Raw genomic sequence first — 26,965 nt, forward strand, 5'->3', positions numbered from 1 at the left:
AAGAGAAAAAGGAAAAAAAAAGTATATATATTCTAAAAAAGGGAAGAGAGCAACCAAATTAATAAACAAATCTTCCAGTGATAATAAGCTCTAAATACTGAACTATGATAAACATAAAACCAGAAACTAATCAGATGCAGACAGCAAACCCCAAATCTACAGTTGCTCCCAAAGTCTACCGCCTCAGTTTTATTCATTGTCTATTCAGGAATTCCACAGATTCAGGGTACATAAAGTTGACTGTGAAGATTTAATCTGCTGCTCCTGAGGCTGCTGGGAGAAATTTCCCTTTCTCTTCTTTGTTCGCACAGCTCTGGGGTTCAGCTTTGGATTTGGCCCCATCTCTGCGTATAGGTCGCCTGAGGGCATTTGTTCTTTGCTCATACAGGACAGAATTAAATTAGCAGCTTATTAGGGGGCTCTGGCTCACTCAGGCGGGGTGGCGGGGAGTGAGGGGTTCAGAATGCGGGGCGAGCCTGTGGCGGCAGAGGCCAGTGTGATGTTGCAACAGCCTGAGGCATGCCGTGTGTTCTCCCAGGGAAGTTGTCCCTGGATCACGGGATCCTGGCAGTGGTGGGTTACACAGACTCCCAGGAGGGGAGGTGTGGATCATGACCTGTGCTTGCACCCAGGCTTCTTGGTGGCTGCAGTAACAGCATTAGCGTTTCATGCCCATCTCTGGTGTCCGTGCTGATAGCCATGGCTCGCGCCCTTCTCTGGAGCTCTTCTAGGCGGTGCTCTGAATCCTCTTCCTTGTGCACCCCGAAACAATGGTCTCTTGCCTCTTAGGCAGGTCCAGACTTTTCCCGGACTCCCTCCCCCCGGCTAGCTGTGGCACACTAGTCCCTTCAGGCTATGTTCACGCAGCCAACCCCAGTCCTCTCCCTGGGATCCGACCTCCCAAGCCCGAGACTTAGCTCCCAGCCCCCACCCACCCTGGCAGGTGAGCAGACAAGCCTCTTGGGCTGGTGAGTGCTGGTCAGCACTGATCCTCTGTGAAGGAGTCTCTCTGCTTTGCCCTCTGCACCCTTGTTGCTGCGCTCTCCTCCATGGCTCTGAAGCTTCTCCCACGCCACCCCATCTCCACGAGTGAAGGGGCTTCCTGGTGTGTGGAAACCTTTCCTCCTTCACAGCTCCCTCCCACTGGTGCAGGTCCCACCCCTATTCTTTGATCTCTGTTGTTTCTTTTTTCTTTTGCCCTACCCAGTTACATGGGGAGTTTCTTGCCTTTTGGGAGGTCTGAGGTCTTCTGCCAGCGTTCAGTAGGTGTTCTGTAGGAGTTGTTCCACATGCAGATGTAGTTTTGATGTATTTGTGGGGAGGAAGGTGATCTCCATGTCTTACTTCTCCACCATCTTGAAGGTGCCCCTGAAGCCCTACTTTATACCAGACAGAATTTTAAGCACATAAACACATCTTTTTAAATTTTCAAACAGTATTTGCAAATATGACATTATTATTTGCAAACTGACAGAAGAAATTGAAGTTGAGAGAAGCTAAATATATGCTTAGGGTAACATATCCTATAAATTAGGTAATCCAATTTAATACTTTCTTCCACTTTAAAGTCCGGCAAGTCAACATGTTTATTTTCACCTCCTTGCATAATCTTACTTGAAGAACGGCATGGCATTGGCTGTCTGTAATCCACCAAAATTGTGTAGAGAAAGGAGCCCAAACCCTAGGAGTCATGAGACTGGGATTATATTCTCAGGTCTGACAGTTATGAAGTATGCCATCTTGGGTGATTCACCTCATCTGTCAGACCTCTGTACTCTTATGTACATAAGAAAAAGAAAGCTCAATTATCCTTAGTCTAGCTCATCCTAATTGTTTACTGACAGAGTAAGCTTTGGGAAACACAGCATTTTGAGTCCTACACTAGGGATTAGAAGGGATCTTGGAAACACATTGCATATTCCAGATGAGAGAAGTGCCACTCTGGCAGATGCAACGTAGTATAGAAAAAGACACAACCTGAAAATATGGGCAAATGACCTGTGACAAGAATGTCCTGACAGTGATTATAAGTGATTATTCTAGGAGGCAGAGGAAACATAGTGACAGAGAACCAAGGTGCAAGTAACATGTGGAGAGGTAAGGGAAACCACAAGGGCAGTCTATCTGTACTTTGGATGCTCTCAGCCCAAGGGCTGAGGATCAAAGGTAGAACCTCATTCTAGAGGAGAAACTCTACAAGATAAAGACATGGTGCCAAGATGCAGAAGCCTAGGGCCTGACATCAGAGTAAGACTAGCGTACTCTTGACTTGGTACTGGGTTGCAAAGTTAACCCTATGTTTTCCTAGAGCTAGGCTTGGGTAGGTCCCTAAAGTATGATGGAACTGCTGGATGGAGGAAAGTGGTCCTATCTTCAGATAAAAATATTCTGTGAGGAGCAGGCGAGTCTGGGATCTTGACTCCAGCTGAAGGATAATTATTTTCACCAAAGTTTATCCCAAGGCCAAGGCTGATCTTTTTCTTTTTGATCTGATTCTTTAGGCAGAGTCATCCCTAAATGTATTTATTTACTTACTTATAAACCTTTCCTCAACTGTCTCACTGTAGCATTTTGTAATTAGGACATTTCCTTTAGGAAATTTTTTAAAAAATGCAAGTGTATTTATCTGTATGTTCTTTGCCTATTTTTAGTACAGATTACTTAATCAGAGTAGCAGGGAGCAATTCAGGCTACTGAAGGAGTAGAAACAGGTAGTAAGGAAAGAAAAATGGGAAAGATCTGGGGCACTCAGTGCTTCCTGAGTTTGGAGGTTTCCAAGGGCAGAACAGATTGATTCACAGCACTCTAAAAGGGCTTATGTAGGAGAAGCTAAGCAAAAGAGAAGGTCTCTGATTTGAATTTTGTATAATTAGGTTTTAGACATTGCATTTTAAAGTTTTGGAATGTGACCTATTATCATTTTAGAAAGAGAACTCTCAATCTTCAGTCTTGTTTTGCTATTTTCATACACAAACCAAATGTCTCTATAGTGACTCCAGCTAGAAGACAGTGATCTAGTATATGGTATGGGCTCACTGCTATCGAACTTATATTTTGAGTTCTGATTTCTAAAAGTGTTCTCAAATCTAATTCTCCAAAATCAAATGGGGTGAGATGGGTTGTTTTTTTGTTTTTTGTTTTTTGTTTGTGTTACGTGGTCCCCTCACCACTGCAGCCTCTCCCACCATGGAGCACAGGCTCCGGACGCGCAGGCCCAGCGGCCATGGCCCATGGGCCCAGCCACTCCGCGCATGTGGGATCCTCCCGGACCGGGGCATGAACCCGTGTCCCACACATCGGCAGGCAGACTCCCAACCACTGCACCACCAGGGAAGCCCTGGTGAGATGTTTTATAGGTATCACACTGCACCGGTGTGTCTAGCTCTACCATTTTACTGTGATTATATTATCTCTTCTGGTTTCCCCACAGGAACTACTAAAACTAGAAGAACCCCAAGTTCATTCATGACCCTTTTGTGCATTCCTTGTTGTGGCTAGGAAATTCTGTGTAGAATTTAGATTGAAGAGGATGAGATGAGTTTAGGTGTGAGTTCAGGAAGTGTGTTAAGTGGGCCAAGAGCATGAAGTGAAGTTAGGGCAACATAAATTCTCATACCCAGAAAATTTCCCTTTGGCCTCTGCTCATTATTCAAACTTTCCCAGGGCTTTCCCATCTGAAGCCACTCATTAACCATGTTTCTAGATACAAGTTAACTATGTGGTACATAAGAGACACAAAGAATACCCAGAAAATGTCAATAGAAGTAAATTTGATACAGTCATAATTAGGTTGATGAAATAGTGCCAGAAATTCCATAACTTTGCTCCAGAATAATGTTAGAATAATGTGCTCATTAGCAAAAGAGAAATGCCAAGGAATTCTGAGGTTATCTTGTATATTCTGTTTCCACTTTAGGGTCAGAAGTCCATTGGCAGTGTCTGTTCTGATGTGTCAACAGTGTGAGATATGTGTGTTTGTGGCTTGCTTATACAGATAAGGAGTAGTGAGGATAACTCTGTGATAGAAAAATATCTCCCCATTCCAGTCTGTGAATTACACATTCATTTTCAGTGAGTTTACCACACTGTTCTTTTAAAAGGTTTAATGTACTCTTTAAACATCTGAATTACAGTCACTGACATTTTAGTTTGAATTTCTTTAATCCAAACGTTGATTGACAAGGTCATTTTTACTAAAGAGTAAGAGTATTATTGAAAGACTACATAGGGAGTGGGAGGGATATTTATATATCAAGGAGATCTCTGTGGCAGGCCTAGGTGGTATACTTTGGAGAGCTTAAGAACAATTAAAATTTGGGTTTTGGAAGAAGATACATTAGAAAGTGACATATAGAAAGAAGGACATTGAAGTGAATCTTTGTCCACTTTGCAGTCTTTTCTGGTCCTTTATGCCAATAAGAATGATCTGGGGGCTCCCTCTGTTGTGTGTGGTGGAGCTTCTAATTTAAGACTAAAAGATAACATGTACTTTATCAAGAGAAAGAAATGGTTGAACAAACTATAATTTTACATTTGAGGGAGGAAGAAACCACCATTTGAAAAATGAGAAATATATACCATTGGAAATTTATTAGAAAGTAATTTGAAAGTGTTAAAGTAGAACTGTCAATAATGAGTGAAAACATTTTTGAATATCTGCAAGTTGTTAAGAGTGGTCTTCTGGCTTCAAATAAATGTATGCCTAGTATCAAAGCCACAGCTAATTAAAGAAATAGGAGAAAGAAGGAATAATCAGATATTAGGAGTGATCTAAAAAGCAGCAATGTTCAAAGAATTTCTTTAATTCTTATTATTATCCATGCTAAGTATTTCTCCTACATTATGTGATATATAAGTCCATCCATTTGATATGTGCATAGGCTGCTTTAAAAATGGAGTGGGGAAGTAGTAGTAAATGCCACTGAAATGTGGTTTTTAGACGTGGTTTGGGTATAGTTGAGAGTACATAATAAAAATGATGAATTGACTTAAGCCTTTCTTTCCTGTTTTCTATGTTTTAAGCACAGTTGTTTAAATTCCCTGTATGGTTAGAATGCATGCACTTTTAAGAAAGCATTCGCTGAAAGTAATTGGACGTTTTCCACTCTCCCATAAATCTGCTAGTAGGTGTTTGATGTTCTTGGAAAGTCAGATGATAGACATTTATTACTATCAGAGGGGCCCTCTAAAGATCAAATTCATAGTTGTTTAACAAAACAGAGCAATTTAATGAGTTCTAGATAAAGTCCTTTGAAAGAAAATTTTGTCCTGAAAGCTTTTAAACCTCAAGAAAGTAAAGCATATCAACACAATCTACATTTTCTGTGACGGAGATGTATGCTTATTTCATTGAATTGTCATGGAAAACTTATGTATATATTAATTTTAATGACATAATTATACTAAAGTAACAGCATCAAGAAGTGATTTAGAGCAAAAGCTCTTGATATGAACTTCCTCGGTTCAATCCCAGCTCTACCACTTATCAGTATTTGAACTTGGACTAAGCCATTTGATTACTGTTTGCCTTTGTTTCTTTGATAAGAATGAGGGTAATGATAGTAATTATTTATTTATGTTCTTTGGACAATTAAAGGAAATTCTAATATACAAACAATACACATACCAGTATATTGTATGTACTTGTTCCTTGTATATATGTATGTATCTGTACATACAAGTACTTGTACGTGTGTTTACTTGTATACACATATATACCTTAAACATACAAGTAGGGTTTTATTATAACTGTAATGGCTTTTCTTTATACAGTTTCAGGTTTAAATATCTGAAGATTGATACAGAAACAAAGTCACATTAATATTGACTTTTTCCCTATCACACTGGAAATCCATACAACAAAACTTATAGATCTCACATATAAAGTAGATAGTGGAGAGGAAAATACCCTTCAATGGAGATAAAAGCCCCACAGTATTTTGTATTCCATTCTCATTCTTTTTCTTAATGAAGGAGAGTGACTAAAGATGAAGAAATGAAGGATTAAAGCATCACAATCATTACCTCTGCATCACACCAATGGGTCATAACTCCTGCCTATTCTAAATGCTGACCCTCAAAAGGGGAGGCAGGCCTTCTTTGGGGGTCAGGAGGATGCATATAGTTGGAAAACATTCCTCAAAATGATTCTCGTATGTTCTCAGTTTCTTTCCTATTTAGATTAGCTGCCATTAGATAGTGTCCTTTTCTTGTTCTTCATGGAGAGATGATACTGCAGATAGCACTTGCAGAAAAATGTTTCTTTGCCTCCCCAAATCATGATGTTGGATAAATGTCTCATTCTACTGTGTACTAAAAGCTAAAAGGTTAAAAATGTCTATTTAGTCAGAAAAGTCAGTCTGTAAAGATGCTGCTTTCAATATGTGACCAACACAGCCATGGTGGTTAGTATGGCTAAAAGGAACAGGTGTAACAAATCCAGTCACCAATATTCTGACCAGCAGAAGAGAGTTTGTGCAAATTAGAAAGACAGGGAGTTTAGTTTGAAGCCTGTTTTAAGAGATAGCTTGCCAAGAAAAATAACAACCTTGCAAGCCAGTGTGGCACAAGGCAGGAACGCAGGTTATCTGAGTCCAGTACATTTTAATGTACTACTCAAATGTAGAGTGCAGTGAAAGAATAAGAAATGTGATCATAGTGTTATGCAGAGAAGGGTGGTGGTTCCAAAGAAAATGTCCCAGAGATATTTATATGGTTTTGAGTTGCATAATGTGTAGGAATTCCTTCATCACTCATACATAAAGAGAAGAACATTGGACACAAATGGATGCAAGAGCATTAGTGAGGGTCAATCTAATTTAGTTCAGAAACACTCTTCATGGCTGGAGAGACATTATCACCTCCTTAAGGAGGCAAAATAGGTAGCAAACACTTCAAATTAGACAAACTGTTTAAAGTTAATTAATAAAAATTCATTTAGAGATCATCTCACTAGATACTTATTTTAAGTAATTCCTTTATTAATTGAAATAATAACACCATGATTTATTAAGTATATATTATGTGCCAAACATCAGAAAAATCATTTAATATAAATTACCTAATTCAACATCACAACCCTAGGTTTTCATGTGGAACATTCTATCAAAAAGTTTGATTAGGTCTAAGCTAGAGCTGTGTAGCAAGGACTGAAACCAAGTCAAGACAGCCAAGACTTTTAAAAAGTATAATTACTGTTTACCTTAAAATTAGCAGTGCCCAGTGCATAATAGAAATCCAGTAAATAATGTGCTAAGTATATGAATAAAATATTATACAGTACCTGTCTTGCAAATAATATTTCGGATCTGTTAATTGTTGATATATTAACATATGAATAAACAATATAATTTGTAAAATAATTAATAAAGAATGTAAGAAAATACCAATGTACAGTGTTTGTTCATTTTAACAGGTTTTATTGAGTGTTTATTATATTTTTGACACCAATCTTGGTTCTGAAGCTTCAATAAATGAGGAAGAAGCAGTGTTTTTTCCTCGAGGAGTTCATAGTCTAACAGGGAGATAAACAAGGAAAGAGAGATATGAACAGCCAGACCATTAATAAGCTCTATGCATTTAATCAATAGTTTTGATAATCAAAAATTCAAATAATTAAATTCAGTATGTTCTCTTTAAAACTATGTACCTTTTGGATTGGTGATTACCTTCTTATGTTCCCTGAATTATCAGTAACATTAAATATAGTATGAAATAATAACAGCCATTATGTTAATCAGATGAATTTTATCTGAGGTACTCCAGGCTCATGTGAGATGAAATCAGTTACTCTTTTGTTTAGAAGTGTTTTTTGTTTTTGTTTTTGTTTTTTTTTTGCGGTACGTGGGCCTCTCACTGCCGTGGCCTCCCCCGTTGCGGAACACAGGCTCAGCGGCCATGGCTCAAGGGCCCAGCTGCTCCGCAGCATGTGAGATCCTCCCCCACCGGGGCATGAACCCGTGTCCCCTGCATCGGTAGGCGGACTCTCAACCACTGCGCCACCAGGGAAGCCCTGCCCTATGTTTTGATGTACGTTGTTGTCTTTTCAGAATGATGGTAGTCCCTGATTTCAGATGCAGAATATCCCAGAGGTTTTTCAGCAGTAGGTGACAATTTTCTTCAGATGATGGCATAGATCTATGGTATGGCAGGGTAATGAGCAAAGAAATTCTGCATTTTGGCTTGATATATTTATAATAGATGACACTTTGATGATGTCATGTCTAAGCTTTGATGTAAATAATAAGTATGAGAAAGATAGTCCAGTTCTTATTTAAGTCTTTTAATGTCATTTTATACTATTGTATGACAACCCCACTTCTTCGCACATGTACCACATGCCAAAATTATGATGAATATGAGGTGTCACATGTTTGAATTTACTTATCCATGACTGTCAAAGTCAAAGTTTTGTGTTTATCATTTCAATTATAATATTTTATACCTCCTATGGGTTTTTTGTATTAGAATGATATTGTTTTAAATGATCAGATTTTTTTTTAAATACTGAGAACTCTAGAACAGAAAATACAAGAGGCAACCAGATGCAGGAAAAGAAGATAAGTCAGAGCCCATGGATACATAGCATTGACAAAATATTCGTGGCCAATTTTGACTCAGGTGTTTTATTGGTGTAGATAATACTATAAAAGAAAACAAAACGTATGCCAACTTTCTGAAATTGTTTGAGGCAAGCAAGGGTAGTTATAGTCCTTCAAATTATTATGTTTCAGCTAATATTAAGCAACAAGTTAGACCACTAACCCTGCAAATAAGCAGTAAAATAAAGACCATAGGTAAGAATGAAAATTACTATTTGCAACTCAACAAACGTGATTGGAAAAGGACATAAAATGGAAAAGGCAACAAAAGGAAAATTGAAGGAAAAGGAAATCAGACCAGCTGTTGTGAATCTGTTTTTCATGCGGAGATGCTTAAATGGGAGGAATGGCCTTCCAGGCAAGGTTGCTGAGATAATAACACTGAATTTGTTCAAGATGATTTGATTAGATGGTCTGACAGTAGATGTTTAAAACTGAAAGAATAAGCTGTTGTAGGCCAACCGGGCTGTTTGCCCTTTTTTTAGAAGTCTCATATCTTTGTTTAAGATCTTGAACAAAGATTATATTTTTCTGCTTTTTATGTAGACATAGCATCAAAGAAAAAAAAAAACCACAACCTGTTTGTTTCACATTTTTAGGAGTCGTTTTAACAGCTTACCTCTTATTACTATCAGCAGTTTTTGCTGTCATATTGCTTTTCTTCCTCATTTTATTAACATCAGCCTCATTACAGTACCTCCACTAGCTTCCCCTACTGTGATCTTTAGTATATGCATGTTTGTGTCATGTGCTACTGTCTTTCATTATGTTTGAATCTTGGCAAAAATTTCTTTTAACTGCAGTATTTTGTAGATAGATTGTACTGGTCCCATGCAATTATTGTAATTGTTGGACATGACTGCTATTCGTGCCAATTTTTACTTTGGAAGTTTCTGTATGATACAAAAACTTGTTCTTAAGCACAGAATTGGGGAAAAAACTAACTAATTTTTTAATCTTTAAATAGAAAGTTTTAAAATTTCCATGCCTCTCTTTTCCTGTATTGAGTCTAAGCTGAACTAAGGTGTCCACACACAAAGGACATGGATTATACTTTACAAGTTGTAAAAGAAGCACTAAAAAACAAAATGTGCAAAGAAAAAAACAGATGTTAACAATAAATGAGCTAATGAAATAATATTTATAAATTGGTTATGTAACATAAAACTCTCCCAATAAAATACCTTTTAAATAATTCTTCAGTTTTTATACAGGTATCACGCTAGCAATGAATAGGACAGAACATCAGTTACTTGGCTTCAGACTCTCATAGTTAGAGCCATTAGAGACTATTGATCATATACATATCATTTTGATAGGAAAATTACTACACCCCTACTTTCACAGTCATCAAAGAACATGTAAATACACAATGAACTTAAAAAAGACCAAGACATACTCGCTGGATCAACCTGATCTTAATGGAACAATCCATGGTATGTAATGCAACGGATGTACAAACATAGAAAGAGGAAGTGCACTGTAGGAAAAGAAAATGGTTTAGCCACTCTTGCCCATGTACAGTATGACACTAGTCACATTTCTTGTAGTTAGTTGTTTAGGTTCTCTTTTCTGTCATTAGACTGTGAGTTCTTTTGAAGCAAAGACAATGAGTTATTTATCTTGTCATCTCTGTTACCCAGCAATATATCTAGTGGTAAGAACTCTGTAAATACTCATTGAATAAATGAATTTTTAAAAATACCAGTTTACAATTGCTACTTGTTTTCAGGCCCAAAGTTGAGAGAGAGGGAAAATCCTGGAAGAACTAATGGTATTAAGATTTATCTGGGGGCATCAGGCATATATTTACCGTAGCAATATATAGTTCTTAACAATTGGTGTGTGCTTAGTCATCTAAATTTTACCTATTGAGGTTCACTCTTTAATAACACTGTTAATTAAAAATAGAGTATAATTTTGAAATGGTAATCATTAAAATGATAAGACTTATGTATTATGACTTATAGTATTATTTTACAAAAAATAAATAAATAGGGCTTCCCTGGTGGTGCAGTGCTTGAGAGCCTGCGTATGGCAAAAAAAAAGAAAGAAAAAAAGAAAGAAAGAAAGTATGGGCTAAATAAGAAAACCTGAGGTTTGGTTTACTTTTTCTGTTTGTTTATTTTGTCAAGATAAGGGCAGCATAAAATGCAATAACCCAGACTTTTGCTCCGACATCAGAGTAGGTAAATAGCTGAGGCATTAAATTTCATTTGCTAAGTTCTTCTTCTATGGCCATCTTCTCTGCTGATGTGTCTAGAATGCTTTAGGTTCCCTCTAGCTATGATGTCTCTATACACATCCAGAATACTGACATTACTAGAGCACTGTCCATGTGTGCTTTGCAGAATTAAAACTATCCCTCTAAATATGCTTAGATGATATTTCATGCCCAGTTAAAATTAATGTGAAAACTTATAATGCATTCAGGTACATAATATTATAAACAATCTTTTGCACCATTTTATAAAATTTAGAAAATACTTTAGACCTATAATTTCTCCTTCCCATTTTACATTTGGGGTAGCTGAATAATATAATTACAGAATAACCATATTTTAAAGCCAGATGAGACCTTAGCATTTCTAAGACCTTAGTAGGTAGGATAAACTTGATTTCAAGCTATGGCTCAATTACTGTAACTATGAATTTTGGAATGATATATTTCTGCTCAAAGCCTTGATTTCTTCATCTTTAAAACTGATAGGTAAGATGATACAGCTACTTTGGAAGGCAGTTTGGCAGTTTCTAACAAAGCTAAACAAACGTATGGATACCAAGGGGGAAGGGGAAGTGGGATGAATTGGTAGATTGGGATTGACATACATACACTATTGATACTATGTATAAAATAGATAACTAATGAGAACCTACTGTACAGCTCAGAGAATGCTACTCAGTGCTCTGTGGTGACCTAAATGGGAAGGAAATCCAAAAAAAAAAGGGATATATGTATACATATAGCTGATTCATTTGCTGTACAGTAGAAACTAACACAACATTGTAAAGCAACTATATTCCAATAAAAATTAAAAAACAACAACAAAAAAACCCATTAGGGGCTTCCCTGGTGGCGCAGTGGTTGAGAGTCCGCCTGCCGATGCAGGGGACACGGGTTCGTGCCCCTATCCCGGAAGATCCCACATGCCGCGCAGCGGCTGGGCCCGCGAGCCATGGCCGCGGAGCCTGTGTGTCCGGAGCCTGTGCTCCGCAACGGGAGAGGCCACAGCAGTGAGAGGCCCGCGTACAGCAAAAAAACAAAAACAAACAAACAAAAAAACCCATTAAACATACTCTTAACATACGATATAACAATCACCACACTCCTTGGTATTTACCAAAATAAAATGAAAAGTTACCTCCATACAAAAACATGCACATAGATGTTTATAGCAGCTTTATTCATAATTGCCAAAATCTGCATGCAAGCAAGATATCCTTCAGTAGGTAAATGAATAAATAAACTGTGGTACATCCACACAATGGAATATTATCCCGTGCTAAAATGAAATAAGCCAACAAGCCATGGAGGAAACTTTAACGCATATTACTAAATGAAAGAAGCAAATCTGAAAAAGATACATACTGTATGATTCCAACTATGTGACATTCTGAAAAGTGCAAAACTGTGGAGACAGTAAAAAGACTAGTGGTTGCCAGGGGTTGCATGGGGGATAAATAGGCAGAGCACAGAGGACTTTTAGGGCACTGCAACTGTTCTGTATGATACTACAATGGTGGATATACGTCATTATACATTTGTTCAAACCCAAAGAATGTAAAATAGCAAGAGTGAACTCTAATGTATTAAACTTTGGACTTCGGGTGATAATATTGTGTCATTGTAGCTTCATGGACAGTAAAAAAATGTACTACTCTGGTTGGGGATGTTGATAATGGGGAGGCTGTGCATGAGTGGGTAAGTGGGAACCTTTGTACTTTCTGCTCAATTTTGCTGTGAATGTAAAACTTCCCTTAAAAATAAAGTTTATTATTTTTTGGAAAAAAAAAGATAGGTAAGAGACCTACCTCTTAGGAATGTTATAAGAATTTAATGAAATAATGTACATATGTTGATTATAATATGCACATTATGGAAAATAGGCATTCCAAAATTATTTGTTAAAAACTCAAGGGCTTCCCAGATGGTGCAGTGGTTGAGAATCTGCCTACTAATGCAGGGGACACGAGTTCGAGCCCTGGTCTGGGGGCGGAATCCCACTTGCTGTGGAGCAACTAGGCCTGTGAGCCACAACTACTGAGACTGCGCGTCTGGAGCCTGTGCTCCACAACAAGAGAGGCTGCGATAGTGAGAGGCCCGCACACCACGATGAAGAGTGGCCCCCACTTGCTACAACTAGAGAAACTCCTCATACAGAAATGAAGACCCAACACAGCCAAAAATAAATAAATAAATAATAATATCCCCTAATATGCTGATTTATAAAAAAAAACCTCAAGCAAATTGACGATCAGAGATATTACTGTGTAAAAGCTAGGAAAGAGTTGGGGAAAGGATCAAACTTTTTCTTAATTATATTCTTGGAAAATTGAAGAATGTTAAAAATTCCTACCACATTAATTATAGATATCTGTAAATTATGAATGTTATTGAATATGTAAGATTGAACATTATCAGTTTTCTTCCAGTTTAGAAGCTGAACACAGTGCTTGTTAAAGGTCTCAGGTGGACTTGGCACTGAATAGTGAATGTTTCAAGAAGCTTCTTTGCTGTTGTAATTGATGAACCAATATTGATTCATTAACTACCTTCTGCAGTTTACATTAGGGTTCACTATGTTTTTTAAATTCTATGGATTTTACAAATGTAATAATGACATGCATTCATCATGACAGTATCATACAGAATAGTGTCACTATGCTGAAAATACCCTGTGTTACATCTATTCATTCCTCCCGTTTTACCCCTGAATCCCTGGAAACCACTGATGTTTTTTTACTGTGTCCATAGTGTTGACTTTTCCAAAATGTCATATAGTTGGAATACTGCAGTATGTAAACTTTTCATATTGGCCTAATTTATTATCAATATGTATTTAAATTTCCTCCATGTCTTTTTGTCGCTTCATAGTTAATTTATTTTCATTGCTGTATAATATTCCATTGTATCAATGTATAACAGTTTGTTTATCCTGTTGAGGGATATCTTGGTTGCTTCCAAGTTTTGGTAATTATAAGCCAAGCTTCAATGAATGTTCATGTGAAGTTTTTGTGTTGATGTAAGTTTTCACCTCACTTGGGTAAATACCAAGTAGCACAATTGCTGGATCACATGGTAAGAGCATGCTTGGTTTTATAAGAAACTGACAAATTGTCTTTCAGAGTGGCTGTACCATTTTGCATTTCCACCAGCAATGAATGAGAGTTCCTGTTGCTTTGTATTCTCCTCAGTACTTGGTATTCTCAGGGTTCTGAATTTTGGCCATTCTAATAGGTGTGTAGTGGTATCTCATTGTTGTTTTAATTGCAATTCCCTGATGATATGTGATGTTAAGTGTCCTTTCATATGCTTACTTTCCATTTATATGTCTTCTTTGTTTGGGTGTCTTTGTTAGATCTTTTGCTAATATTTATAGACTTTTTTATTTTTATTGTTGAATTTTAAGAATTCTTTGTAGATTTTAGATACCAGTCCTTTTGCAAATATTTTTTTCTGATCTGTGCTTGCCTTTTCATTCTCTTAACCAACAGTGCCTTTCACAGAGCAGAAGTTTTAAATTTTTATGGAGTCCAATTTGTTAATATTTCCTTTCATTTATTATACTTTCAGTGTTGTATTTAAAAAGTCATTTCCAAACTCAAGGCGACCTAGATTTTCTCCTAGGGCTTTAAAGTTTTGCACTTTACATGTAGGTCTATGATTCCACATGTAATTTATCCTTTACATTTTTTCCCCATGGGTAGAAAAAATAATTGAAAAATTAGTAGCTTCCAAGACAAAATACACAGTCAAAGAATAATTTTCCAAAGCTGAAAGCAAGACTTTTACAAATTTAAAGTAAACAGCTGTCAAAAATTCACTATTGAGAGACACCAAGATGATAATACTTGTTTAAGGAGAACTGGATAAAGAAAGAATGGTTAAATAAAATTCTAACTTAGAAAAAAAAACTGGTTGATGGTCCTATAGAACAGTAAAAATGTAACCTTCAGGATTATGTTTTCTATAAAAATTATTCCCATCTCTATCAGACAAAAATTTATTTGCATTCCTGTGTGACAAGAATTATTTACCTAGCTATCCCTTTTAACAAAATGAGCATCTACAGAACTGTAAAACACTTACAGAATTGTAAAACATCCTAACCAATAGTAAATAGCAAGTGGTAAAAAGATTGACACTGCTGGAGAATTAGATATCTGCCAGGTAGGCTTGGTTCACAATGTCTACCCAGGAGGGCACTGAAGGGACAAGCAATAGTACCTTTTGCCTATTTCTAAGCTTTTGATAAATTTCTTTACTTCACAGAGAAAACTGTTGTAAGAGCCTACTTAAGACTTATGAAAAGAAATATGAAGACTTCAGTGACTTTGTGTGTGTGTGTGTATGTGTGTGTGTTTATTTCTATAGAATCGTGTCTGCATAAGTACTGCAGAATTCCTTTAAGTATAGTTTGGTAAAGAACTAGTTTGGGAATAGCAATCTTTATTTTTCTTTTGATTATTGTCAGAAGTGGGTCAAATAAATTTGAGCTGGTTAAAGTCCAATGAAGAATAAATAGCTTATAGTGAAGAGAAACTAGGCAAACTTTTGTGATAAAGGTTAACAAAACTTCATTAAAATGATGAGATAATTTTGACTACCGTATTTTGGGAAGAATAAAAGATAATGAAAGAAAGTAATTCTTACCAATATTTTATAATAACTATAAATGGAGTATAACCTTTAAAAATTGTGAATCACTATATTGTACACCTATAACTTATATAATATTAATATTTTACATCAACTATACTTCAATAATTTTTTTTAAAAGAAAGTAATTCTTTCTGGTTGCTAGCTTTTAAACCCTTTACAGAAGGGGATTTACCTTATTTATCTTTTACATCATCTACATTTTCTAACACATAGCAATACTTAGGTTCAGGAAAGGAGACAGAGGAAAGGTTCTAAGGATGTAGAAAAGGGATATGAAATTTCAAAAAGTTTTACATTTAGCTATATACATGTTCTTTATTCTCAGAATAGTACTTGCCTAGATATTTATGCAGGATATTACTTATTTGGAGAACAATCATCATGATCAAATTCTTACTAAAAAATTTTGGCCACCTTTAAGTAGATACATAAACAACAATTAACTTATATACTGGTGTATTCCATTGGCTTTATAGCTTCTTTTTTTGAAGGGGCATGAAAGAGAAAAATTACTGTGTAGTTGCCTATGTAATGAATTTTAAATTTACAGGTAGAGATTCAGGTGTGCAAAATGGAAACATTTTCTTAGTTAAATCTCTGAGCTCATTTACAATGCGTTGCTAAACTTAATCTTGCCAATTTAAGAAACTCAACCTCTTTTGGTTTATAATTCAGTCTCTTTAGAAAAAAAATTTCCTCTTTAGAAAAATAATAACATTTTCTTTCTTTTAAACCTCATTGTAAAAATTATGTAATTGTTAAATCCAAGTACATGTACAGTTGAGAAAAAAATAAATTGGAGGTAGAGCTCCTAATGATTTTTTCTGCGTCTAACGAGTAAACTCATTCCATCAGCGAAGACTTAAGAGATATGTCAGTAGAAAGTTTTATACAAAGTATTTGGTGTTTTATTTCTTTCCTATAGGTGTAGAGTTATATATCTAGACATAAATACTCAAGTTATCATGAAGGCCTTTTTAACTACTTAAGTTCACCTGAAATAAAGAAATGCTTGTTTTTAAGACATTAGCTTAATATTTAGTTACTGTGTATAAGGGAGGTGCCCTTTTTTTTTTTTTTTTTTTTTTTTTGCTGTACGCGGGCCTCTCACTGCTGTGGCCTCTCCCGTTGCGGAGCACAGGCTCCGGACACACAGGCTCCGCGGCCATGGCTCGCGGGCCCAGCCGCTCCGCGGCACGTGGGATCCTCCGGGATCGGGGCGCGAACCCATGTCCCCTGCATCGGCAGGCGGACTCTCAACCACTGCGCCACCAGGGAAGCCCGGGAGGTGCCCTTTTTTAAAAAAAAAAATTTTCTGGTACCCTGTGTTTAGAATTTTATGCAAATAATTGTTTTGTGAACATTTTGTGAAACATTCAGAATAATGGGGAAGTGTCACAATAATGGAAATCTTACAAACCTTTCCTAATGCTTCTGCACTATATTTAATCTTAGTAATTCAAAAGATCATTTAGTCATCATCTCCGACGTTCTCAATATAGCTGCTTCAGATAAACGATGGGTATATGCTTCTTGTCATTTATTTTCCTTATTTTTTATATTTTATATTTTCATGTAAGATTTTTATTTCCATATCTGACCTTAACTCTATGGTTCTTCAACATAATTAACACCAGGGCTTCTGATTGTGTTGTGCAAACTAAAGCAATAACTACACAAACTTCTATAAGACCAAGAAAAAAGAATCAGAAAAATTCTTACTGTATATTTTATTCTCCTTTTAAAGTAATAAAATAAATTGTGAAGCATATATATCATTGTTTTATAGAAGTGAACATTCATTGTTAGTAAATATTTTTTGTATTTTTTCCAGTGCAAAATCATAGGAAAAAATAGTTTGTGGCAGCTATAATTTAATTAAATAGAAATTACTGAGTTTATTAGATAATTAATTTTCCAAAAATGAACAATGTTTTTTCTTTCCTAAATATGTTTTCACTTTCACAGAACTGAGAAAAACAGCTCTGCAATCTAAAATTAAGCACCTTTAGTAAATACAGATTAAACATGCATTGACTACCTATATATTGTGTTTGCTTTTAAAAAAACTTACCAACATACTCTGGAAAATAACAGCTTCTTAATGTGTCATTAAAGGGCACAGCTGTGGATTTTTAAAAAACTGATCTTTATTACGCCTTCCACATTTATACTTGTACTTCAGTTCCAAGAGAAACATGATGGTGATGATACACACGTGCTTTCTGTTGAGATGGGACTGTGCCTCGATTTATTACAGGCCTTAATGACACATTCATAACTGAATGCTACAAATTAGGTTAAAACGCCAGTGAATTTATAATGAAGGTTTTCAGTACTTAATCTTTTTCATGCAAATGAACTTACTGTCCTTAATGTGGCTTAAATTGACTAATTTTAAGGCTACAGAAATGTGTCTACCAATGTTCATAACCCATGATTTAGGATTTAGACAAAATAATGTACTGTTCCCAGGTGCATATTATAAGAAGACTTCATTCATTCATTCAACAAACATTTTTGTTAACCTAACAGGTGCTATGTACTGTACCAAGGGCTAGATACCTCAAGGAATAAGATAAAATTCCTGCACTCATATATATTTGTTAGTCTACTAGAGAGATAGTTTCATTAGTATATCACTAAAACACAGAAAGAAGCTCTAATGAAAACATATAAACCATTTTATGTGAACCCCAAACAACTTGGAACAAAGTTTGCCTTGTTCTAGGTCAGCATGGATTTCCTGAGGCAGGACATTTAACTAGTGTCTTAAAAGAATAGTAAGGAATTCCCTGGTGGTCCAGTGGTTAGGACTCTGCCCTTCCACTGCAGGGGGTACAGGTTTGGTCCCTGGTAGGGGAACTAAGATCCTGCAAGCCATGAGGCATGGCCAAAAAAAAAAAAAAAAAAGAATAGTAGGAGTTGAGCAAGCAGCCCAGAGGGGATTGGCAATTACGATATTGTGATTTAGAATAAGAGGTATATCTGTGGTCTGTTTCTGGCACAGAGCTCCTAAAACCCTTGGAATATACTGAGTGATGAGGGCCCTAAAGCTGTCTTTTGTACGTTAATGAGGTGACTTTGGGACCACCCCGCCTGCCGTAGGATGGGGGCTGGTTGACAGGGCAACCAACCATGTGTTTAGAACTTTTAGTTCCACCCCTTTACCTCTGGGAAGGGTAGAGGGGCTGGAGGCTGAATCAGTTGCCAATGGCCAGTGATTTAATCAATCATGCCTATGTAATGAAACCTCCATAAAATCCCAAAAGGATGGGTTTTGGAGAGCTTCTAGGTTGGTGAGAACATGGAGATTTGGGGAGAGTGGCATGCCTGGAGAGGGCATGGGGCTCTGGGCCTTTCCCCATACCTTACCCTCTGCGTCTCTTCCATCTGGCTAGTCCTGAGTTATAAAAGTTAAATCTAGTAAGTAAAATGGTTCTCTGAGTTCTGTGAGCTACTCTAAACAAAATAATCAAACCTAAAAAGGAGGTTGTGGGAACCTCTGATTTATAGCTAGTTGGTCAGAAATACATGTAACAACCTGAAGTTGGACCAGCGTCTGACGTCCAGAAGGGGGGAACCTTCAAATTGTAGCAGAAGCACAGGTAACGATCTAGGCTTTTGACTGGTGTCTGTAGTGGGGGTGGGAAGGGGCAGTCTTGTGGGACTAAACCTTAGCTTGTGGAATCTGATGCTATCTCCAGGTAGATGGTGTCAGAATTGAGTTGAATTACACGTCACCCAGCTGGTGTACAGAGTTGCTTGTTGGTGTTGGGAAGCCTACACACACACACACACATTGACATTGGGTCCAGGAACCCAAAAGAACAGTCTAGGTCAAGGTTCTAATATGCCCACAGACACAGAGGCATGAAAAAAACATGGCAGATTTGGAAAACTGTAAAATAGATATAACTAAAGCATGAGGGACCGTCAAAGGAATAGTAGACATCAGGTCTAAGAAGTTCACCAATGACCATATTCTTTGACAATTTGGATATTATGCTCTACAAAATAAGAGGAAGGTGTGACTCCGCAAGGAAATAGCTTTATGAATATCTGTCTTGTGTAGCTTACCTGCAGAAAGTCAGCAAATCCAGGGAGAGGGAGAGGGAGAGAGAGAGAGAGAGGGAGAAGGGGAGGGGGAGGGGGAAGGGGAAGTTAACAATATGTTCTGGAATTACTGAGGCCTTTTTGTTGTAGTTGTTTTCTCTGTGTGTTCTGAAGTAATAGAGTCTTTAAAGATTTGGGGTGGGGATTCATTTAATAAAAATAGAAACCATTTCTTTAGTATTCTTTTAATTTCTTAGAAATATCATTGCCCATGCTTGTTGATATTATACATATTTACTCAGCTTCACTAATTAGTTTTATTCTGGGAGTATTAATCATTTTATAGAAAAAGAAAACATTGTTGTGCTATACTAATAACTCCCAGCTGTCTTCATGCCTTAATCGTGCAAAGAAGGAAGAAGAGAAAGAGGTCTGGAGATACTCTTCAGAGTGAGCAAATTTCTCTGGGATTCATTTACTTCAAGTCAATCCATCTTTTTAAAGCCCTTTTTATATATAAGTTTTTTCACAGATGTAGTGAGGTTATTGCTTTACAGTATAAAATTGTATATTTCACCATTTTCATCATTTGCTAATTTATAATATTTCTGTAATTGTGTTAAATATCATACATCAGTGAACATTAGCTGAATGGAACACCATAGTTATATTTTTCTATATATTTAGGGCAGGTGATTTTTTTAAGAGTTTCATAATCTGCATAGTATTGTGCTTAATCAAGATTAAGTATTCCATCATTATACATTTTATTTTTGTTTTAATCTAGAATCTTTCCTTAATTTCCATCTGTAAATCACTCAAATCTAAAATCTAATCTACTGGAACTAGAATCTAAAATAAGATGCAATCTGTAAAATTTGCTGATAAAAATGCAAAAATTTTATTTTACAAGATGAGCTATTGAAAAAGGTATAAGCAAAGTCACATCTGTATTTTTTCTTCTTAGTTGTCAATGTCTTTTATTCCCAATGTGCACATTATCTGCAACCAGAAATTAACATGAATTATATAGTATGTTAGATTTGTGTGATTAAAAAAAAACACACAAAACTAATTTGACCTCTTTACTTACAGAGAGCCATATCCTAGAAGATGTCAACAAATGTATCATAGCCTTGAGAGACCAGGATGCTGATAATTTAGATCGAGCTGCAGGTGCTATCAGAGGACGGGCCGCAAGAGTTGCTCACATTGTCACAGGTGAAATGGACAGTTATGAGCCAGGAGCTTACACAGAAGGTGTGATGAGAAATGTTAACTTCCTGACAAGTACTGGTAAGTCTCTGTCCCCAATAACAGCTGCTCTCTTCCTGAGATTTGCGTCTACATAGCTACCAAATATTCATACATATGGAAAGAAGATCTCAGTCTGTGTGGCTTGTTTTGAAATAGATTGCTCTACTCTCTGATAGGGGCTTGCATCCTGTGGTTGTGTGATTTGAAATTTATCTCTGGGAAGTAAATATATTCACTGGAGAAAAAAGGCTTTTATACATATATGCATTATATAAATTACCCACAGGCCTTTAACCACTTATGAATGTTTATTAATGCTAGAGTTGTTAGGAGATATAATTAGGCCAGATGTGATAAGTATGTAATAGTTTCCAAGCCCTCTTTTAGCTATCTGATTAGTACCCCCAGGTTTTTGTTTATATTGCTTAAACAGAGCAAACTTGTCCTATGTTTCCAGAGAAATGCTTTCTACCTTCTTTTGCAATCTGTTTACAAAACACCATTTTGTTCTTTCACATAATCTTTGATTACTTAAGAAATACCGGACCGGAATTTTGTTTTGGTTGCAGCACCGAAGTTAATATTTTCTGAAATCAGGTAATAAATGCTTAGTTTTTGAATCACACATTAAAACAGTATTCTTATTTTAGCACTGTTATTAACATTTCTCCAAGACACTTACAGAAAATTCAAAGAAGCATTTGAATTCATATGAATTCAAAAACAGTGGATACAATTTGAATGAGGGCAACCAACCATTTTTAGAAGTCAACGTGGCAGTAGTTTTTCTTGTGAAAAGCCCTTGTGATCTGTGAAAACCTCAGGCTGAATTTTTCTTATTAATTACTTCATAAGAGGAGGGTGACAGTGGACCCATGATTCCTAAAATATTTGAAATTACATACTTAAGTCATTGATCCTACCTAGAGAACTGTTCCTGTTATGCATGGGGCATTTTAAATTTGGATGTACATACTTGTTTTGTGAAAGGGGTAGAAGGAATGGAGATGGGTGATTTTGGGGGAGAGGAAGCTGCTCCTTGAAATTAACAAAGATAAGCTTATCAACAGTTGAATAGCCTTCATTAGGGAATAGTTCTGAAGAGCTATACCACAAGGTAGCCTTGGCAAGTTTTGTAGAGAACTGATGATTAGTGTTGCTCTTTTCCTAGCATGTTGATACAGAACTCATTAATGAATCTTGGTGCATAGTTTTCTCAGTATCTCTTTAAAAATATTTCTAAAACAATGGAATGCTTAAGATATACTAAGGAAAGATGAAGGAGGTGTATTTGCAACTCTTGATATTATATTTCTATCCTAACTCCTCAAAAGTCACTGGTGTCACGAATAGGGTACAGGGCTTTATCAGTGAGGTGTGGCGATACATTTACTTGCTTAAGGAGATAATTGTGTTAGAGTAGTTCAGCATCTCTTCCCTAAACTAAATTTAACTGATCCTTTCTTGTTGGTCAAAATCAAGTACGGAGTTCTCTGATTTTTTTCTACCTTCTGGGCATAGAATTGTAAGTAAAAAGAAGGCATCAGTGGTTCTCCTTTTAGCCAGTGAAAAATGCCTTATAAGGAACTGACTAAAGTCTACCAAAATTGTACCTATATCTTGTTTCTGTCTCAGTTGTGTAATCGTATTGGTAATGTCTTGTGAACACACTCTTATAGTCACCATGTCTGTATGAGGTACTAAGTTTATAGTTTTATTCTCTGTAGTATAGCGCCCATATCTGGACTTCATATGCAAAGAAGTCGAAGTGAAATTTCGAAGTGTCCAGAATGTGGAATGTGTTGTGGGAACACTCCATTCACAATCAATTCTTATAATCTGAAATCAGAAAATAAAAATGAAACAAAGTTATTTACACATTTAATTACAATTTTGTCAATAACTGTATGATTTATGATGACCTTACAAAATCACTAACCAATATGGCTACATTATCATTCAATCAGAAGAGAGAGAAATCCTTTTTCCTCTAATTACTTGTATGTAACTTTAATTGAAACTCTCCAGGTAAATTATGTCTTGTACCCCAAATACAAATACAATAAATATAGAATAATCCTGGGTTATTCTGTATAAGTCACATCTTGTTAGTAGTATAACAGTATAGTTTATGATTTTCCAATTTTGTCATTTTAGTTTTTTAGATACTTTTTGGCTTATCTTAAAATCTTCTCATTTTGTGTTTTTTATGTCTAATTTCAAACTTTTCTCCAAACAGCTTTCCTTGAAATTTATCAAAAGCATGCCTCACTAAAGGGAATTCTGAGCAATAAATTAGATGAAAATGCTAATTTGTTCAGTTTGATCTTAACCAAAGCTAAAATATGTGAGCATTTTCTCTCCCATAGAGATATTGTCTATGAAAAATACTTCCAACTATTCTATCCTCCACAATTAAGTAACAGAAGATGTTCGTCTTTGTTCACATCTGCCCATAACTTGGACTTATTATTTATAAATAATCATCAAATTAAATAATTCAAAATGTCATGTTTTATGTTATGAAGCCTTAATAGTTCATATTTTAGCAAGTGAATGGTCTGTATATGTGGCCTGTTTTTCTTTCTTTCTTTTCCTTTTATGCAGTTCTCAGGTCTTAACCCTTTTCCCAAAAATAACTCAATAAGGAGCTATTGTGAATTGTTCTTATTAATGAGACTTTCTTATCTTTGCACAGTTTGCCTTTAAAGTACTGTCATCAATGATGAAACCTAAGTCATACTTCTCTAAATCACAAAGAATGTTTTTGGAACATTGCACCTTTGCTTTTAATCAGAATTTGTGGCTCATTAGCACATTTTCAAGATTTGTTGATCTTCTAAGTGTTTTATCAGCACTTAGAGAAGCCCTGTTACATTGCAGGATTTGCATTGTTCATAAAATCAACCAGCAGGTTTTCAGTGAAATGTAGGCAACATCTGGAATGCTGCATTTCATTCAGACTGAGGCGGAGTATTGTAATCTCCATGAGAAATTTTTATTCCACCCAATTCTTCCCTGTTACTAAGCTCCTCTACCTGTCAGGAATTCCCGATAGGGGAGAGAAAATGTTAGCTTTTTTGTTAAATAACAAGCCTTCTGGATTGCAACGTGAAGGCTTAGAAGTTGTATACCTAACATCAATTTCAGTTTTTTCACACTAGGCTAGGAGAAAACCTAAACCAAGAGCGGACACACATAATATTTTTTGTGAGTGATTTATGAATTCCATCAATTCAGAAATCAGCAGGACCCAAAGCATCTTTTGCAAACACTCAAACTCCACCTGGTTTCAAAGTCAGCTAGGCTCATGGACCAAAACACAACAAGCACACAAATGAACCTGACCAAGACATCCTGGTGGCCTCCAACATTGGCAACTGGTAGTGATGGCAAATAAAGTGTCATTCATCAAGTACTCCTTCAGGCCCAAACTTGAACCCTTTCTCCTGTTAAGAGTGGAGAAGAGTCGTATAGCTGCAATTTTTCTTAAAGGCAAATGAGACAGTTGAGAACAATTTAGAGCCAATAAATATTTCCAAATTTTTGTTGTAAATGTTTCTTGTGACCAGTTGAAACAATGGATAGACTTTTAAGATGAATTTCTCTAAAAAACATTTTAAAAACTTTAGTAATTAGCAGTTAGTAATTCCGGTCAATTTCCTTCATTTAATAGTTTTAATATACAAATAGCCTGCATTTTTGTAGCCTAATTGAAACATTTTTTAGCTACTGTCCTTATGTTGCATCTCTGTTTATAATCTTAAATGGCTATAGGATATAAAACAGAAGCTTTAGTTCCAGCAGTCTTTGCCCACTACAGTCCAGCAGAGGTTGAAACTCAGTGGTCCACATACTGGATGTGATTCAGTTGACTCAGAGAATTCTTATGTGTCCAGTAGAGTTTTGACCAACAAAGTTTTATGTTTTATTATAAGAATTACTTTCTAATTATATATATGAATATATATACATATACACATATACATACATATATATATATATATCCAGATTAATGGCCTATCATAACAAATTGGAGGGTCTGGCAACACTAGAGCAGAGTTTACCATGGAAACGAAAATGTCTGGAGCTTAGTAGTGTCTTTCTTTTGGTTGAGACTAGGCCATAGTCTCCTTTATTACCTCTCATTATATGCCCAGTCTGCTTTGCTCACTTCATATACCTAACTGGACTTTGTAGGTGTTTGAATTCACCTAAATGTGAATTTCTGTTTTTTTCTTCCTAGCATGGGCCAAAAGGCACCTTCTACTCCATCTAATTTGATGCTTTCACAATCACATGGGCATGCCAGGATCATTTCGGCCTTTAGGTCTTGTCCATGCTGTACCTGTCATTTTGAATACCCTTCCGCCTTATTTATCACATCAAATTTTATCCACCTTTCAAGAAACAGCTCATACCCCCATGTCCTCTAGAAACTTTTTTTTTTACTCTCTCTGGAAATAATGAGCTCTTCTTGGTCTCCTGTGCTGTAGATTTTAAAGGACTTGCCACTCAGGTACATTGTTCCGGGCAACTATATGTTACTGATGAACTCTTCAGGTATATTTATATAGAAATGGCTTTTCTTTCAAAACAGAAGTTAAGTTATAGGAGAAAAGAAAACTTGTATCATTTCTCTTTGCATCTCTTCCAAAGCCTACCATAATGTCTTACGTGTGCTAGATTAAAATGAAACAGAACAAAACAACTCTTGAACCTATATGCTTATGCTAATTTTATTCCAGCAGTGAAACACCTTTTCTTCTATACTGGCCCTCTACAATTATAATTATTCTTTATAACTTTCTCAAATACCACCACCTTTACAAAGGAGCTTCTGATTCCCTTTCAGTTAGAATTAATTGCTCCATTACCTGTGTTACCATGTATGAGCTTATCCTCTAGTTAATGCTTATTTCACTTTGCCTTGTATCATAATCAGCCATTTACATACAAGTTTCTCCCACTAGATTGTAACTTACTTAAAGGTACATACCACACTCTATTTATTTTCATATTTCCCAATAGCATTTTATACATTGTAGGAGTACTCAAGTCCTTCTCCCGATTTTAAATTTAAAATTCATTGTAAGATCATACTGTGACACATTCTGCTACAGTTAAGCAAGAGGACAAGTTATCATCTCAATTAGTGGGGAAAGAAAACAAAAACAAAAAAACAAAACTCAAGAGCAGTGGACTATGTCAAAGGCTGGGGCAGAGAAAAGATCAGGGAAGTGATTCATTACTGTCCAGAGTCAGATATTAGCCATTTTCAGAGAACTTCGGATCAGATTCTTAAAAGGTTCTTTAACAAGCTTTTGAACAAGAGATCATGACTTTTGTATAAACAATTACTTCCAAGAACCATCCTTGAACTGAATCTGTTGAAAGATCCCACTAAACCTATTTTCACTGATGGTTCCAGCAAATCCCTCTAAAGGGTAACAGCCGTGCTTTCAAATTCAGAAGCATATGCTGGCAAACTTCCTTCCCCTGGTAGCAGTCTGAGACAGGCCTCTGGGATTATGCACTTTCTTACTTTTGGCTTCAGCCCTAATCTGACACCCTTTAACACAGTTAGTCAGAGAGCATTAATACACCACTTCTATCTGCATATCACTTGGCCAGCCTGGATAACCAGTGTCTTCTTGTTGGTGATGCCAAAATCAAAAGTTAAATGACAATTTAGCCTCTTTAAAGAAGAGTAAGATCCCCTGGCCTTAGAAGTACTTCTGTTGCTGCAGAAGTTTGGGACTTTGAGCTAACATTGTGAATTGAAGAAAGAAGCTTCTAGAGCTTCTGAGTGGAAAACCTGTTTTTTTGTCCAAAGAGACCTGGATTTGAATAGGACCCAGATCTAGTGAGCAGGCTGAGGGTGCTTACTTATGTTGACATTTTAAGTTATTGGAAATATAAACTTGTCAGATAAAAAGTGCCATAAAAACTGAAATCTCCTATGTGTACTGGGTAATGCAAAGCCTTTTTTGACATTTTTTATATAGTTAGATCCTAAGAAAGGTAGGTACATGGAATAATCTAAAAAGCCACTGTTAGTAATATCCTTATTAATAAAAAGAATACGTTCTGACACACTAGTAGAAATTTTATTGTCAAGGAAGGAAATGGTATAGAGGGCTTAAGGGTGGATTTCGGAGAATCATAA

General features: G+C 36.2%; 1 protein-coding gene across 1 annotated transcript in view; it reads left to right on the top strand.

Moving 5' to 3' along the window:
• CTNNA3 (catenin alpha 3) overlaps positions 1-26,965 on the top strand; it is a 1,660,471-nt gene that overhangs the window by 1,247,077 nt on the left and 386,429 nt on the right. Inside the window, exon 12 of the mRNA XM_081238023.1 lies at positions 20,635-20,835. Coding sequence (XP_081094149.1) covers positions 20,635-20,835 — 201 coding nt within the window. The remainder of the gene's footprint in view (positions 1-20,634; positions 20,836-26,965) is intronic.

Source organism: Mesoplodon bidens, assembly GCF_964165515.1.
Source record: "Mesoplodon bidens genome assembly, chromosome: 1".
Classification (NCBI taxonomy): Eukaryota; Metazoa; Chordata; class Mammalia; order Artiodactyla; family Ziphiidae; genus Mesoplodon; species Mesoplodon bidens.